This window comes from Gavia stellata, chromosome 6, assembly GCF_030936135.1.
Source record: "Gavia stellata isolate bGavSte3 chromosome 6, bGavSte3.hap2, whole genome shotgun sequence".
In the NCBI taxonomy this organism is placed as follows: Eukaryota; Metazoa; Chordata; class Aves; order Gaviiformes; family Gaviidae; genus Gavia; species Gavia stellata.
In genome coordinates this window covers 38,098,430-38,114,917 of record NC_082599.1, presented here as the reverse complement: position 1 = coordinate 38,114,917, position 16,488 = coordinate 38,098,430, and the positions used below count along the sequence as shown (strand labels likewise).

The following is a 16,488-nucleotide window of genomic DNA, read 5'->3' as shown; positions in this document are numbered from 1 at the left end:
TGGAGGGGGAAGGGATAGATGCACTGAATAGATCCTGTGTGCAGTGCATCCGTTGTGTGTCAGGCAGCACCTACTGAGAGATAGGGCTCTGCTTTGTGCAGGTGCCAGCTGGCAAATTTCTCTATGCTTTGATAACATGCTCCTACAAAGCTTATGGGGCTTTTGGTTTTTGTCTTTGCATTTTCATCTTCAGCTGGTATTATGGTGAGCTGCTGGCAAGCAGCGGAAGGGTGGTAGACTCTTCATTAGAGCTTTCCCTTGTCGTCTCCCACGGATACATGTAGCACTCTGATGTAAACCAGCCCCAATTTTGTCTCCTTCAGTCACAGAAACTGTTGTTTATAGATGGAGGTTAATCCCATTTATTAACTGGATTAGCAAAAACGTAGTCATTTAACCACAGATGCCTAAGCTTGGGTTGAGGCAGTTCTCAGATAGTCTTGTCTGGGATTAATGCTCTGCAGACATTCTGGATCGAGACAGTTTCATGGCAGGCCATGTACCATCAAGGTGTAAATCTAATGTCGCTCACCATGACAGCAGTTGTATGCTTGGCCTGCTAAATGACTGTGGGTTTTGTAGAAACAAAGGCAAGTAAAGTATCTTTGTGTGTTGCGTGAACCTAACTTCCTTAGAGAATTGAATTATAAAGATAACACAGAAGATAGCTGATGCTTTGCTGTCTTTGGTTAGCTTAATACAGAGCGCGTGGTGTGCTGGTAATTAGTGCAGAATTTCCCCAGGCACCAGCAAGATATGCTCCTTTTAAGGACAACAGGCTCGGAGTTGCTGGTTCAATTGGCACTTGTGCTTTTATTTCTCTTCTCTAAACTTCCTTGAAGGTATTTATCTCTTTAGGGACATATCGATAAAAGTATGTTAGCAAATCCTGGAGCCTGAGCTTTGCAGGAGCAAATGCAGGAAGAAAGATTAGGATCAGTCTGAACTTTGAGGGGGTGGGACAGGGGATTCCCCGCTCACTGAATAAAGATACTGTCTGCTTCGGGCAGTGGTGTGACAAATAAACCTACCTCAAGCACAGTCCCCATTCAGTTCAGTTAAAAATCTTCCTTAAGGCAGGGCAGCAGAGACAGATTTAAAAATATCTGTGTCATGTTTTAAAAAGAGAACAAAACCACGAGAAGCAGCTGATCAGGTCAAACAAATGCGGCTATCAAGATAATGAGCTTTTTAATATTAACAATGCTTAAAGTTGTAGGACAAAGGGAGAGCAATCAAAAATGTGGGGTTTGCTTGGAGTTCCTCTCTCCCCTCCACCCCCACCCCCCAACACAAAGTAGATGTTTCTCAGAAATAAAAGATGGACAGCAGCAGTGCTATGGGGAGCCATTTAGTAAAAGCAGTTTGTATTCTCTATAGTTAAAACACAGAAGTTGCACCCAGAATTGCTTTTAAAGTAATGCATAAAATATGTTGTTAATGACTTTGTAGTAATCTGCACAGGCATGATGCACATTTTCCATTGGGACTTTTGAAGTCTGTTTACGCTCAGCTCCTAAAGGTGCGTTTCTAGAATGTAGGGCAAGGCTGTATTTGGAACCTCAAAATAATCCTATTTTTTTGTATTAAAAAACTGTGTAAACTATGGGCATACTCCCTTGGTTTTGGTTTCAGAAATTTAAACCAAGACTACTACTTTGTTAGATAAAAGCAAAACTTAACTGAAAAGGACAATGAAAACAGTGATTGAAAACATTCTTTCATTTCAGTGAGAAAGTTAGCACTCAAGGGAATTGGATTGTGTTTGCTTCACGGCTTTTGGTGGGCAATGCTCTGCTTGGCAAACATTTTGCTTCAAGTGCATTTTTGTATGACTTTTCTGATTGAGAGCTTCAGAAAATAAGCTGTAGAGAAGGAAGAAAGCAAAACTCAGAGATGCAGAAGAAAAGTATGAAGTCCCAACTTAAGAGATCTAATTGCTCTTGAAACATCTCAAAATGTGTCAACCATATTTAGAAATAGTTACATTAAAAAAGAAAGCTTGATCCTTTTAACACTGTAGATCATGGAAAGCAGTGAAAACTAATATTTATGAGGGGGATTGTGAAAGCTTCTGTGACAGTTGGAAATTACATCACTGTTGATGTTTCAAATTCTTGTGTAAAGTAATGCAATACTATGTTTATGAATGAATGAACAAATGATTGTGCTGTGCTAAGCATACTCTATACGGATAAACTGGGTTGAGCTATTTTATATCTCTTGTCTTTGCTTATGTTACTTTGCAGTATACAGTCCCATATGTTTCAATGTAAATGTAGAAAACTCAATTCAGTGTATGTATTTTTTTATTCCAGATACAGACCCACGTGTATTAGAGAAACAAGAACTTCAGCAGCCTACCTATGTTGCTTTAAGTTACATTAACAGGTAAGTGTGGTTCTTTTTCAGGTGTGACTGATCTTGGTTTGCACAGTATGTGTGTATATGCATATGCCAAATTGGTATGCTCATGTATGCATTCTGTTTTGTTTCATGTTATATGACACTATGATAACACCTGGTTTGGAAAGACAATTAAATTAAAATTTAACTATTTTCTTTTTCACTTTTATATAGGGCACAAGTAGCCCTTCAGATGCACTGCTCAGATACTTAGGGGATGAGGCTTTAGCCTTTCATGTTTAAGCTAAACCTTGTGCAAAGCAAGATAATCTGTCTTTGCTTAATTTTCTACTTTCTTGTACTCTACACGAGTGGAGAAAGAATTTTTTTTTTTCAATCAAAAGTGAAGTTTATCTGATAATAGTTCAATATGTAAGAGAATTTTTTACAGTACTTTGGAATTTTTTCAACCACAGTGTATATCTTTAAAAATCTTGCTTACCAGCTCTATATAACCTAAAACTTGAAAAAATTAAGAAATTAAATGAATTTTTAAAGCATTTATCTAAATAACAGAGCGTTGACTTTTCAGTTATTGACTGATGGCAGAACTGAAACCTCCAGAGTACTCCAGTATGGAGGAATGGAAGGGTTGCTTATGTCTCAGGCTGTGTTACAGTAAAGAGCAGCCTGAGAGCTGCTTATTATTTTCTCTCTCACCTAAGCACACCACAGAATTCGATGGAGGTAGCTCAGATTACTTTTCCTCTGGGAGGAGAGTGACCCATGGAGCATGCTGCATGGAAGGGAAAGATGGCAAGGTTTTGTGTAGTTGCAGTGCCCCTTTTTCAGTATGTTTGCCAGACTATCTTCTAATCCTAAATGAACACTGTACAGGAAGTGTAATTCCTTATTTAAAACCCTTTTTCCTGTTCTAGGTAAATCAATATATGCTGCTATTCTGGGATTATTTTGCCTTCTTTTACATCATACTGGTTTTTTGATCAGGTGTACTGTGGTTGAAGGTTCCAGCTGCATTTTGGAAATCCATTTCTTGGAAAATACTCTGTATGGGATTATTGGCTTTTACACATGGGACGTCGGTTTGCTTTTGTAGCTTTGCTGTCTGGAGAATTAGATACAAACTCACAAGCCTGGAAAATTAACCCAAAATTTAATTCAGGATAGACTGAGTTTATTCAAATTCTCATGGGTCACAAATAATGCAAAATTTTTCTTTCTAATTTACTTCAAGTTGGGAAAAAAAAAAAAAAACACGACAAACTTTTTCAAACACAGAATCCACTGTTTGGCTTTGTATAATATTTGCTGCAGAGAAAGAGTGTCAGTGGCAGGGGGGAAGAAGACTTTGAGGTATGGAAGTAAGAAAGTGGTGTTCACTTGGTGAAATGACTAAATTTTCTCCACTGCATAAGACGATGATGATTAAGAATAACTGGTATTGACATGATTTCCTACTTGGCAAGTAACTCCTGTTCTTCCTGGAGACAGTCCTACCCTTTAAAGTGTATTTTGAAATTAACCATGACCCTTTTTAACACTTATTTCTGTTGATCTCATTTAATGTATAAAACTCCCGCCCCCCCTCCCCCCCCAATATGTAGGCTTGGTCCCAATATGTAGGCTTGGTATGTTGTTGTGTTATGTTGGTATGTTTCCCTTTTTCCATTATATACTTGGGCGTTTTCTCTTGTTGCTTCTGTGGTTATTTTACTTAATGTGAGGAGAGGGGAGTTCTTTTGAAAAATAGGAAAAGCTGTTTTAAGACCACAGAAAGTGCTGCAGGTCTTGATTATCCGACTTGGAATCAAACTACTTTTAAAGTAGTTTGAAAGTGATACCTCATCTAGATTTTGTGATTTTGGTACCCTTTTTAACTGAGTTCTTTGTGATTGAGACAGTTTTAGTTACTCATTACATATTTTGTCCAAATTTTCTTACCCTTTCAATTCTGAGAAATAATTCTGCAGAACTGAATTGAGCTGTTCTTATAGTAAAACCCAATCTGAATTGACTCATATTTAAGCCAGCTGCTATTTAATTGCTCTTCTAATTGTATTTTAATTTTTTCCAAAGTGCTGATGTCTTTCATTGAATGACCTGCTCTATGCAGCTCAAGCTCTTGAGAGAGCGGCAATATCCATTACACTACAAGACATGCCTTCTATTTCCCACTACCTATGCCAGAGGCAAGTTCTGCTTTGTTGTTGTAGGCTATGAACTCAGATTTTGTAGCCTAATACATGTTATAAACATATTGCATACTGTTAGATATCAAACACCAGATACTGCTGCACTTTTTTTAAACCCATGCTTTTATGGCTTCCAAGTGGAACTGAACTTAGCTTGGTTCCTGCTGTGAGTTCCAGACCTTAAAACAATCTTCCTGTGCAGGTTTGTGTATTCAGTATGTTCTGTGTGGGCCATACGCTCTCGTGGAGCCTGGGAAAACAGGGACTTCTGATTTTCAGGGACTGTCAGAATTGTATGATAAGATGTACATTTAATATATGTTGTGGCAGAAAGATTAAGTGTGTGTGCTTTATGCTCTGCTGATTGCCCTGTTGTATGGTGGCCATTATAAGCTAAAACAAAACAAAACATAAATCTGGGTTGTCTGGTTTGATAGCTGGGAGGATAAAGTATCAGTAAAGCAGATAGTAGAGACAGAAAGGTACACGAGTCTTTGTTTCCAACCTGAAACATACTCTTGTTTCCATTTCCCTTCTACCCCTGGTTTTTTTCTTAGGCATATTAATACAGCAATATTGTATGTGCCCTTGAGTTTTGAAACAACCTTCAGGTTGTGGACATCTGAATCTATAAGGCTCTGTCTCTTTCTCTGGTGGAGATTTACTGCCATTACAGCCTTCAGTAACTATACACAGATGCAGCTCCCATAGTGTGTGATCCTCATATAGACAGATAACATTCCTTTTAAAACCGGTGGACAAAATATAAATTATAGGTCATAAGGTTTTATTATTGCTACATCAAACACTTGCACCAGGCACTGACTGAATTGCTGCAAATCCTTTTCTCAGATGAAGTTTAGTGTAGCTTTAACGCAGTTTCCGGTATTAATGATTGTTCCCTACTTACTTTCCATTGGCTTTCTTAGAAGTCAAAATTGGAGTCAGTAAGCACACTACTGCCAAAGCACATGCAGATTGTTTGCTTCCGTCCCATAAACATAGGAGCGGTTTGTCTGAAAGTTCAATGGTGCTACTACATAAATGGGATACTGGCTGTGATCTGTCAGGAGTAGTTGCCAATGAGCACTTGGGCCAACATCCTCCAGTACTTCCTAAAGGTATTTCCTTTGTATATGGGTCAAGATACCTTTATATTTTGTATTGCATTGAAATGCAGTGATTAGTGGCAATAATTAATATTGCTTATACTACTACTCAGATACACTATTTATAGCTTTAAGTTAATTAACATGACTATGAATTTTGCATGGTGTTTGTTGGAACCTACATAGTGCTGTTTGTGCCTCTGGCTCTGTTGGTCTGGGACTTTGGCAGCGATGGTTCTCAAGTTTGCTGTATTACAGTGAAATGTGAAGGTCTGGTGTTGCAGCATAACTGTCAAGGCGTTTAGGCTTGAGTAGTCTAATGGTCCTCAGTATTTGCATATTCTAAAATTCGTTTAATATGGATACTGCTGGTTACCTGTTAGTGATGAAAGTAGCTGTTGTGGGAACAGTTGTTCATTTTTTTAAAAACAAACCAAACATGCCAGCATTATTAGCACAAGTGAGAAGACAACAGAGGCATACAAATAATTCCTCTGGCTAAAAAGGTAATTAAAAAAAATACGTTGATTCCAAAACTTAATGAACGAAAAATCCTTTACTATTAAGTTTTAAAGGAGGTATTTCAACTTTGAGATGGTAAGTACCAGAAATAGAAAGAAAGCATAATTTATTGGAGTAAATTCCTTTCACCTTGAAAATGGAAGGTTGGAAGTGCCATAGTAACTTGTATTATTGGAAGTATATGCCCTAAACAGAACAACTAAACGTGCGTTTAATACTTTTTCTATAAAATACATTTTCCTTAGATACAGAAATTGCTTTGATTCAAAAATTTTCATCGGGGGGAGGAAACTAGAATGCACCTACAACTGAAACTAAGCTGTCTTAATTATATAGTGTTTCTACTGCAAATCACATGATAGCTATATTAGGGAAATGTTGAAAACAAAGACTGTTTTAATCTTAAAATGTTTAAAAAGCTACCAAAATACTTTTAATTACATTAATCCTAGGTTCTTTTTTAATAATGTTTTCCTATTGATAATTGAGATCATACAAGGAAGGTTATATAATAAAATAGGTTCTAAGCATCAATCCTGCAAACAGTTACAGCATACTGAGGTGAATGTTTTCACTGTTGCCCGTGGGTAGCCTCTTGAATGAGTCTGACAAATGTCTATAATGTTTATTCTTGTGCACAGCTGGGAGCACAAATGAAGCCTGTGATCAAAACTGGATGGCATTCTTGGGTAAATAGTCCAAGATTGTCCTTGCACGTCTCTGAGCCAGTCCTAACATTTTTGCTCCTTCCTCCAGATTTTATTTTTAACAAGGAAGATTTTGCCTCACTGTTACCATTATAAATTCCTGTAGGCTCCAGGCTTCTCCCCCATTTCCCTTTCCTTTCAATGGTCATTGACTTCTCAAGAACGAATTTCCCAACTCTGCTTCCTTTTTTAATACCACTAGAAGCAAAATCAAGCATTTCTGTGAGCATATGCATTTGTGAAAGGAATTAATTGCATGTAAAGTTCTAACCACTGCAAACTGTCCCAGTGTCTTGTCCAGCTCAGTAATTCTGGTTCTACTGTTATTACCTATTTTTTCCAGGAGTAAAATTAACAGCCAACACTATAGGATTTAATGCTCATTTGAAAGTTATTTTAAAAAGTGGTAAGTCTTTAGGTAGTGATATATTTAGTATGCACTATGTTCTAATGTAATAACAAGAAGGTGGTTGTGGATTTGGAGGCAACGCCCTTTGAATACATCCGTGTGATTTCTTAGTAGAGCATCCAAGACACATGATACTGGTCCTTTATTTCTTTGGCCTTAACTTTTTTTTTTTTAAAGTACTATGCTCAGTGCTGGATAGAAATTTAAAGTGCTTCTTACTCCTTCCCGTACAGGAGGTTCACTCTTGCCATTGGCCCCTTCTATTCATATTCATTCTTTATCACTGAGGATATCTTCTGCTGTGTGTTCAGTGGGTTTCCTCGGACAGCTGGTTATGTGTTAGCATTTAGTTGTAACAGTTAAACATGTTTTCAGTAAGTATAGTGATTTATGTTAAAGCTACCTAGCAGCATCCACAGCTCTTTGCAACGCATTGCACTTTTTCCTGTGGTTCTGCTATGACAGATTTTCCAGGGGTTGAACTATCAGCAATAGTTCAGTAAGAAGCTAATGAAAGACTCTAACCTCTCAGAGGTCATACCGTATAGCTGGATGTGCCACCAAAAAGCTCTATAGAACATTTTCTCAGCAGCAGTGCAAATCCTGTTGCTTCCTTTTTTCTAAGAGCATGAGCATTAAGTTGTTTGTATAATGTATGGAAGACCAAGATTCAGTTTCCTTCTCTCTGATGCTTTAGGAGTGTTTTAATCATAAGACTATTGACTAGCTTGGGGTAGGATATCAATTCTCCTCTTCACATTTCTTCTCTTTGCCTCTTGCTTTCTGTGTACTGTCATTGGAATATCTGTTGGGGCACAGTTTGGAATCAAACTTAAAGTCATAAGGATGGAGAGAACCAAGTTTGTTTCTCCTTGCTTGTTTTCTTTATGGATGCTTTTTCAGAAGGTGTATGCAAAATGGAACAATTCTGAAGTAGTAAGCATCTTCCTCTAAAATAAGTATTCACTGTAGCATTCACCTGGTAAGCAGATGATGAGACTTCAAGTCTTTCTAATTCAGGCCTGAGATTTCAACTTTGCAGTTGTGTTATTGGTGGTACGTTATAGATAAATTGAGGCATGCTACAAGGAAATATATAAAAACCCTTAAAAACTGATTTTTAATCTCAAAATAGTTAATGTTATTTTTTTAATGAAAAAGCAAAATTTTTTAAAAAAGTAACTAAAAGAAAACCATCCTAACTTTTTTTTAGTATAGCGTACACTGTCTTAATTCTCATGTCATGATTCAGAAGCAAAAGGGTAGAGGCAAGAAAGACTTTCCCATTTTAGGAATCCTACTGGAGATCAGTTTTTCTGCACAAGAAAATCCAAGCCAGTGAATCTGATAAACTATTGCTGTGCCACCTGTTCAGACTTGCTACATTTTATAGTGCCTAGTACCACAGTTCTTGCCCTTTGTCTTAAATTTTAACTTTTCCTTTCTGTAATATGATGCTGTCGTATTTGAACTGAGTATCATAGCTCTGTAAAAGTGCAGTGATTCCCTCAGACTATTGATTCTCATCACGTTGAAGGTGCATGCCGATGCTTCCAGTAGCTGCTGGATTGAATGTGTGTGACAGAATACAGAAACGAAGGGATCAAAGTAACATGTCAATTGCCAGATAATATTTTTCTGTCTGTGCTTATTTTTAGGTTTGCAGTGACCAAGTAGATCATGTGTTTTTATTCATGTAGCCATATCTTTATGCTCTGCTGTTTGACTTGTTCTGGAGATGGAACAAGACAAACTTCAGATGATAACTCAAACAAGATGTGCAGAAATAAATGTTAGTTAGGGTAAGGGGAATGCCTTTTGGTTTGGAAAGATTTATGCAGTTGGCTTTGTTTTCTCTATCAGTTTCAAGCTAAGTGAAACTGAAGATTTATATGAAGTACAGCTCTTTTATTTCATGTCAGCAGTAAAGATCAAAAAGCAGATTGGCATTTTAAGGAAAAGCCCTAATGCCATGCCCTGAAATAAAAATTACATGATGAATTAAAAGATGTAGGACACTGAAAGAATGTGTTTCAGTTGTGGGGTTGTTTGTTTTTTTTTTAATTGAGGGGTAATTAGCTTTATTCTGGCAATGCTCATATGGAAGACTCAGGGACAGGGAAAATTCCATCTTGTGAATCTCAAGTAAAAGAAGTGTTGCCGAGTCAGCATCATTCCTTGCAACTGTGCGTATGCACACCTCTGTGTGTGTAGCTTAATTAGCAAACACTCGAGCTGTCAGTATAAATCCTCAAGGCTTTCAGGATTCTTGTCTTTATCAGTATTTCTTCATCTTTTGTCAAATGGATTTTGTAAAATTGATGAAAAAGTCATCTTGTCTTTCTGGCACTAGTTTTTGTCTTGGCTGGTCCTGTTTCAATTCCCAGCTTTCTGCATATATTTTCCATTTACTCTTGCACGGGTCACTTCATTTTGGGGAGGGAGGGGAGAAATTCTTCAGTCTCCCTTTCTCTAGAAAGGAGGGCATTTCTTTTCTGTGATGTTTAAATTTGATCATAAGCAGTAGTAGTGCTTTCAGAAGGACTGTGTATGAAAAAAAATTTTGCTGTATAAAAAAATTGTATTCAGATATTTCATTGTCAACTATGTGGGGTTAACAGCTCTCTCAGTATCTGTTTCTGTGTATGACAGCACGATGAGGCCCTTACTCTTATTAGACGCCGGTAATAACATGTGTTCATTCTTTATAGTACAATTATTTAACATACTCACAAAGCTATTTGAAAAACACACTGATATGCCAGTTTCAGATCCTCTGCAGAAATAAGAATTTGTGGAAACTCTATTATGCTTTGATTTCAGAGTGAAGGATGAGCAAAAATTTAACATTTGTGCATTAGTTTTCTTTCAAGTACAATCTGAGATAAAATGACTGAAAACTGTGGCGATTCTTCCTGTGTTTACCATTCACAGAAATGGATGCTGTATACAGCTAGTTACCTCCTATCCTGATACTTTTTTTTCTCTAAATCACCACCAACAGCAACAGAACATTAAACGCACAAGAGAAAATTACAGGTGGAGTACATAACTTTCTAGGAAAGGTCCTTGCTGTCCGGTATTTTGCTAAAAGCTTGTTGTGACCATCTGAGTTACGTGTGATGACTTACAGATTGGCAAGCTTACCATTCCTGGAATCCCAGGGCAGTCCAGACCAGCTGCTGGTAATATTAATTGACTGTGGCCTGATTTTCTTTTTTTTTTTTTTTAAATCTAAAGTTTACTTATCACAGGTCTTTTGTACAAAAGTAGTTGTGCTTCTTTTTCTAACTTTACTGATTTTTTTAAAATAACAGTGTATTATGGTAATGCTACCCATTTAGATTTGTTGCAAAAAGGCATGCATAGGCTTAGTCTACAGTAAGACTAAAAATGAGATTTTTCAAATAAATTTAGTAGTTCAAAATGCAAATTACTGCATTACTCTTTTTTCCTATATTAGCTTTTAGATATGTAAGTACATTCTATATTCTTAGATTCCTTCTAGTAATGAATATCCCACTAATTTGTAATTTATTAAAATGTAACAAGCTACATTCTGGAATAATTCCCGAAGTGTCTATGGGCATTTGATGTTACCCTCCCTTCTCCCTCATTCTCATTGTTGCGTATAATGCTTCCAGGTAAGGGCTCTCACACATGATTTGCAAAGTCTTGCTAGCATTCAATGAGGGATGGGGACTGTCAGCATAAAGGCCACGTAACAAAATAGAGTTGCAGCACAAAGTATGTCTTTATATCTTGTTGTAGACATTCAGAAGTAGGGCTGCAATTTGGAGGTTGCATACAGAGGCTGTCCAGGTCATGCTTTAGGACAGCTGGTAGCCTAGTCTAGAGATTAAGTGCAGATGAGATAATATTCTTAATGCTGGAGAACTTGGCTCATGAGGAAAGAATATTGATGTCATCTTCCGCTACATAAAATCTACTCCAAAGTGTTAGTCTCAACCTTAGTTTTCATTAAGTATTTTTGCGGTTGGGTTGACCTCTCGATTTGATTTTGAGCCAGAGGGAAAGTTTGTATGTATGTCCTGCAAGATGCATTCATTATCCCACCACTTCCTCCTCAATACTCCAGTGTCCCAAGAAATGAAGACCAGGTGGAGAGCTTGATGGAGCTGGCTTCTTCCCTTATGTTCCTAATGAGGCTGGGGTTGTGTTCAGCAGGCTGACAAGGGAGTTTTGCAGTCCATCACCAAAGTGCTGTTGGAAGATGGTTCTCTGAGATCTGTGACTGGAATAACACAGGTTATAACAGTCACCGAGCACTTTCAATACAGAACTGAAAGGAACCTGTGTTGTGCACTGGAATCCCAACTAGACTTCAGGCCATGGAAACGCAAAACAAAATGAAGGTTAAAACTGAAGTCAGCTGAAAGCAACTGGTGGATACAAAACACGAGAGTAAAAGAGAGCAGTGAGTATATATATATTATGCCAAGGAATTAGTGAAGCTTGGCTGCCTTGATTGTGAGCGGGTGTTATATAGTAAAGGAACTTTTAGTATGATCGAAACAGAAGTAAGAAGAAAAGGTTCCTGTGTAACTGAATTTTATTTGGCTTTTGATTTTCCTTTGGAGCTGCTCTCATAAACTTGCGAAGTGCTGTTAGTGCTAAGAGGAGGAAGCCCTGGCACATCATCTGTGAGAATTTTTTTTTAACTAGTTATTTTTGCTAAGATAGTATGGTATCAGAAGATAATTTTTCAACAGTGTAGAGACATACAGAAAACCATGGGACTACCTTTCTGTTGTTGTTGTTATGAATGCAAAACCAGAGGATCAGTTGCTCTGATCTTGTCCTTGGATCTTCTGAAACTTCTTGTCCCCACCTCAGAAAGTGAAGACAATTTACAAGGCTTTAAAAGTGAGGATTTGCAAGATGAAGTAGAAATAATACCCTGAAACCGGTATGCATACGTGGGCTACTTCTGATATACAGCTGTTGAACTTGTTTGTGAAGATACCTTTTGACTTCTGAAAGTCTAGCTTTAAAATCTAATCCAATGAATTTTAACAGTAGTTGTTGTATATTGTTTGCATTAAACATTGATTAAGTGACCTATGTTGGATTAAGGTGAACTGAAACAGTCAAAAAGCTTGCTTGGTTTAGCAAACAAATGCTATTGAAGGGAGACTTTATTCAATTAATTTGGCTTGGTTATAGTACAATTAGGCAGGCTGATTTAATACTTTCTGAGTCTTGGTTTCCCTGAAGCAATACATTTGTAGACATTAGCTTTCTTGTTCTAATTTCCCAGAGAACTGAAAAAGGTTTTCTTTCTTTGTTATTGTTGAGGGTTTGTTTGTTGTGTGTTGTTTGTTTGTTTGTTTGTTTTTTAAATCAAGCACATCTTTTTTCCCCAAGTGGTGTATGAGGATAGGAGCAGAAATAGAAATAATTGCAACAGTAATTTCCATCTACAGATGTAGATGGTCCACAGAGGTAGACACTGCTGATTTGTCCTTGATTTGCAGAGGAATTGTTGCAGGTTTGCCTTCCATGGTTGTTTAATATCTAGTCATTTCTAATTGGAGTACCTTTTGTAATGTATGCAGAAGACACCGTAACAGAGAGGGAAGTAGCTGTGGATTGGGGTACATGATCTACAGCCTTGGCACTGCCATCTGTACCAACATGGAGAGGTATTTCGGTAATACCAGCCTCATCATCCTAAGTTTGCATGACAGCCCATGTTAAACTCTTTCTCCTGTAATAGTGTGACCTTCCTTTTTCAACATACCATTATTTCTTTGGTATCTGCTGCTGTGGTATACTGCAGGGAACAGTGAAGATTTGAGTAATTTTCCTCTGATTTTCTTTTAATGCTGTTAGACTGAGGTTACTGACTCTTGGGTTTTTGGTGTGTTTTTTGTTGTTCTTCCAGCTTCTCCTCCATATAATCTTTACCTGGCCTTTCTTAATGTGTCACGTGTGTTAATCTATATTTCTAATGAAACTGTCATAATGAGGCCTGCAGCCTATTTTGTTTGTAACAGTGAAGCTCAAGGATCACTAACACTTTGTAGCTGGCTTCTGCTTCTACTTTCTTCTCTGCTCTTCCTGCTGCCCCCAGCCTCTTTAGGTTTCTGCTACTGTCTTTTATGTTCCCCTCTGTTGCTGGCTGGGTAATGCTAGTTTATTGGCCTTGAGGAGAGCATGTAATCTTGGTGCATCCTTACAAGCTGATGAACGGGCACTCTGGATGGAGGTGCAGAAGAGGCAGGTTGTTCCACAGTTGCATGTAAGTAACATTTCATGTTTGCCACCATCAGTGTTCAGGGTTAACCATGTGCCTTGAATCAGTAACTTTTACATAAGAATTCTTGGGCTGGGAATAGGTTGGTTTTATTACTTGCTTTTGTAGTGTGGATAGCAAGACAATTCCTATTAACATCCAGTTCACCCATTGCTCCTGTGGTGGTGGTGCATTCCTTGGCAATTTGTGGTAGTTAAGTTCCCCTGCTGCTATATATGTAAAGTAATTTCATCAAAAACAGAGCTTTTTGAAAGCAGTTTCCTCCCCTGCACGCACTTTCAATGTGAAACACCCTTAATAAAGGGTTAAAAAAAAACCCCAAAACACGCTTCTGTTCAAGGTGAGTCTATGCATTTATGTGTGACTTCCTTTTCTACTATTTCTTAATTCATTTCCTCACATGCCATTTCTAAAAGGTCAGTATTTACCAAAAGTTGTTAAGCGGTTTAAACCAGGTCAGTTGGGCAATGCTGTTTGCAAGAGGTAGCTGAACAGTTTCTGTCCTCTATGTAGAGGATTGTCAGGGTTGATGCTGACTTTATTACCACAGAGCTGAAATAAAAGAGCCTGTTTTGAATATTTCCAGTGCTGAAACTTTGAGCTTATGCTTTTAATGTGATCTTTGGGATCTGACCAACTACAGAAATACTATCTGTTACCTATGCTGAGATCCTGGAAATGCTCTGAATTTGCACCCAGTGCTATATAGCAAGTCTTTAATAAAAATAAAACCAAGAGTATTACCATTTTCAATAATGAAAAAATACCTCTTGCTAAACGTAATTCTCACAATGTGCTAAATATACTGTAAAAATGACATTTTGTGGGGGATTTCACATACATGCAGGGGGAGTACTTAGGTTTCCTGTTCCCATTACTTTTGCCATGTAAAACATATCCCTTTATGTATTATAGTTTTTCTACTGGTTCCTCTTTCACAGTTCTTAGTCATTATGCACCTAGAGGTTGTCCTTTTTTGTTGTTGTTGTTTGCCATTTAATGTAGACAGCTGGAAAAAGGGTTTGTAGAAACCTGTAGTGCAGTTATATAAAACAAATGTATTCTTCTTTGTGCTAGTAGAAGAAACATATAATCAGTACGTAACAACTCCTAATTTTTCTTTTAATGCTCCATGTAGTGCAACTTCATTTATTCTTACTGGCACCTAAGGTCCTATGCACATATTTGATCATTTGCACCGTACATTTTAAGGGCCTGTGAAACGTTGCTTGTAGTTTTGATTTTGTCCATCTGGTTCAGTTAGAACAGTGTAACTCAGCACAGCTAGGCTGGAAATAATAGGCAGTGCCACTGCTCTACTGTAAACCAGTGTACATCCCTTTCAGTCAATAGTGATTTCCCTTTAGGCTTAGGACCAGCCCAGTACAGGCACTTGACTGGAATAGCACATTGACTTCAGGTGTGTCCACCTTGAAATCTGTTATAGGAAACTTCCTGTCACAGTTTTTTATTGACTTTTACAAATCACATCTGCATAAATGAGGACTAACTTAAGTCATTTCAGCAGCGTGTTGCTTGTGAGAGACTGGAGTTGACTATCTTCCTACATGACTCGGACCATTAATATTATGAAGCTTATTTTTTCTTTAACAATATTTTTGTGCAGGGATTAAATCATTCCCAAACCTGTATGTAACACAGATTTAGTTTTGATTTCAGACTACAAAATATACAAGATTTTGCTTATATGATATGCAATATCAAATAACAACCTATGTCCTTTCCCAAAAGTATAGTAAGTTGAGGGATATTTTTATTATTGTTTTAATAAGATTGAGAAGTAAGGAAACATTGCCAGTAGTTCAAGCTTTAGAGAAAAAGATGTCATATGTTCAGTGAGCTAGGCAGTTAAGTGAATTTTGGCTTTGTATTCGTGTGATCCATAAGATGTTCAGTTTCCTCATTATTATTTTTCCTTTCCCTTTGCTACCTCAGTGATGGTATATGCAGGCAGAAAATACTGCTTCAGTGAAGTTTGGGCTTAGTTATTTCACATGCCGAATGTCTAAAAAGCATGCTGGGGTTTTTGTGCATGTGTTGTGATGAAAAGGCTTACAGTTCTGTAGTAAATTATTATGATGGGGAAAGAAAAGAACTATGGCACAGAGGTATTCCATCCACATTTCTTGAAAATAGTTTCTTGGCAAAAATTGTAATAAAGTAGAAGTCCATTAACCATGAACAATTTTTGACTTGTAACAGCAGTAATTGTATGCATACTGCTTGTCAATGCATGTTCTCACATATGGTATAAAACTAAAACATTGCTATCTGAACAGTTCTTCATTTTTGCTGATGTCCTCATTTTGTTTGAGACATTGTTTATTGGGGCAGCGTGTAGGGCATAGTGAAACTTTCACAATGAAACCTGAAACTGGATGAAACAAACCTGAAGGTTGGATCAAGTTCACAAGAACATTTGCTGAGGTTTGTAAGTCTGGGTTGAATTTGCAGCCAATCTGTGCTCACTTACTGTGTGTTGAAAGAACCACAAGAAATGTATTGGTTTCATATGGTCTCAGTCTTCAGTCATTTCACACTATTGGTGACTTCAGTAAAAGCTGGATATTGCTTACTCAAACTCCAGTGGAAGTGAACTGATGCCCATGTAAAGTGATTTAAAAAGCCAGGTGTGGTAAGTGGTTTGACAGTAACATCAGGTAGGAAGGAGACAGAAAGCAAGAGACTTTTATGCTCCCAAAAGCACGAAGAGGAAAGGCAGGCATAGGTAGGATCTCCCATCACACTTGGTCGTTATTGGGCTGCAGTACAAGTGTCAGGATTGGACCGTGCATGCAAGGTGGGGATTTTGTTGAAGAGAAGAAAGGGCAGGGAAAGGCTGATAAGCAAAAGTGAGGATAGCTTCCCCTTGCAGGTACAA

The 16,488-nt window shown here is 37.6% G+C and overlaps 1 protein-coding gene across 1 annotated transcript in view; it reads left to right on the top strand.

Moving 5' to 3' along the window:
* The window catches only part of JAZF1 (JAZF zinc finger 1), a 200,311-nt gene that overhangs the window by 106,678 nt on the left and 77,145 nt on the right, over positions 1-16,488 (top strand). The window contains exon 2 of the mRNA XM_059818871.1: positions 2,319-2,391. Coding sequence (XP_059674854.1) covers positions 2,319-2,391 — 73 coding nt within the window. The remainder of the gene's footprint in view (positions 1-2,318; positions 2,392-16,488) is intronic.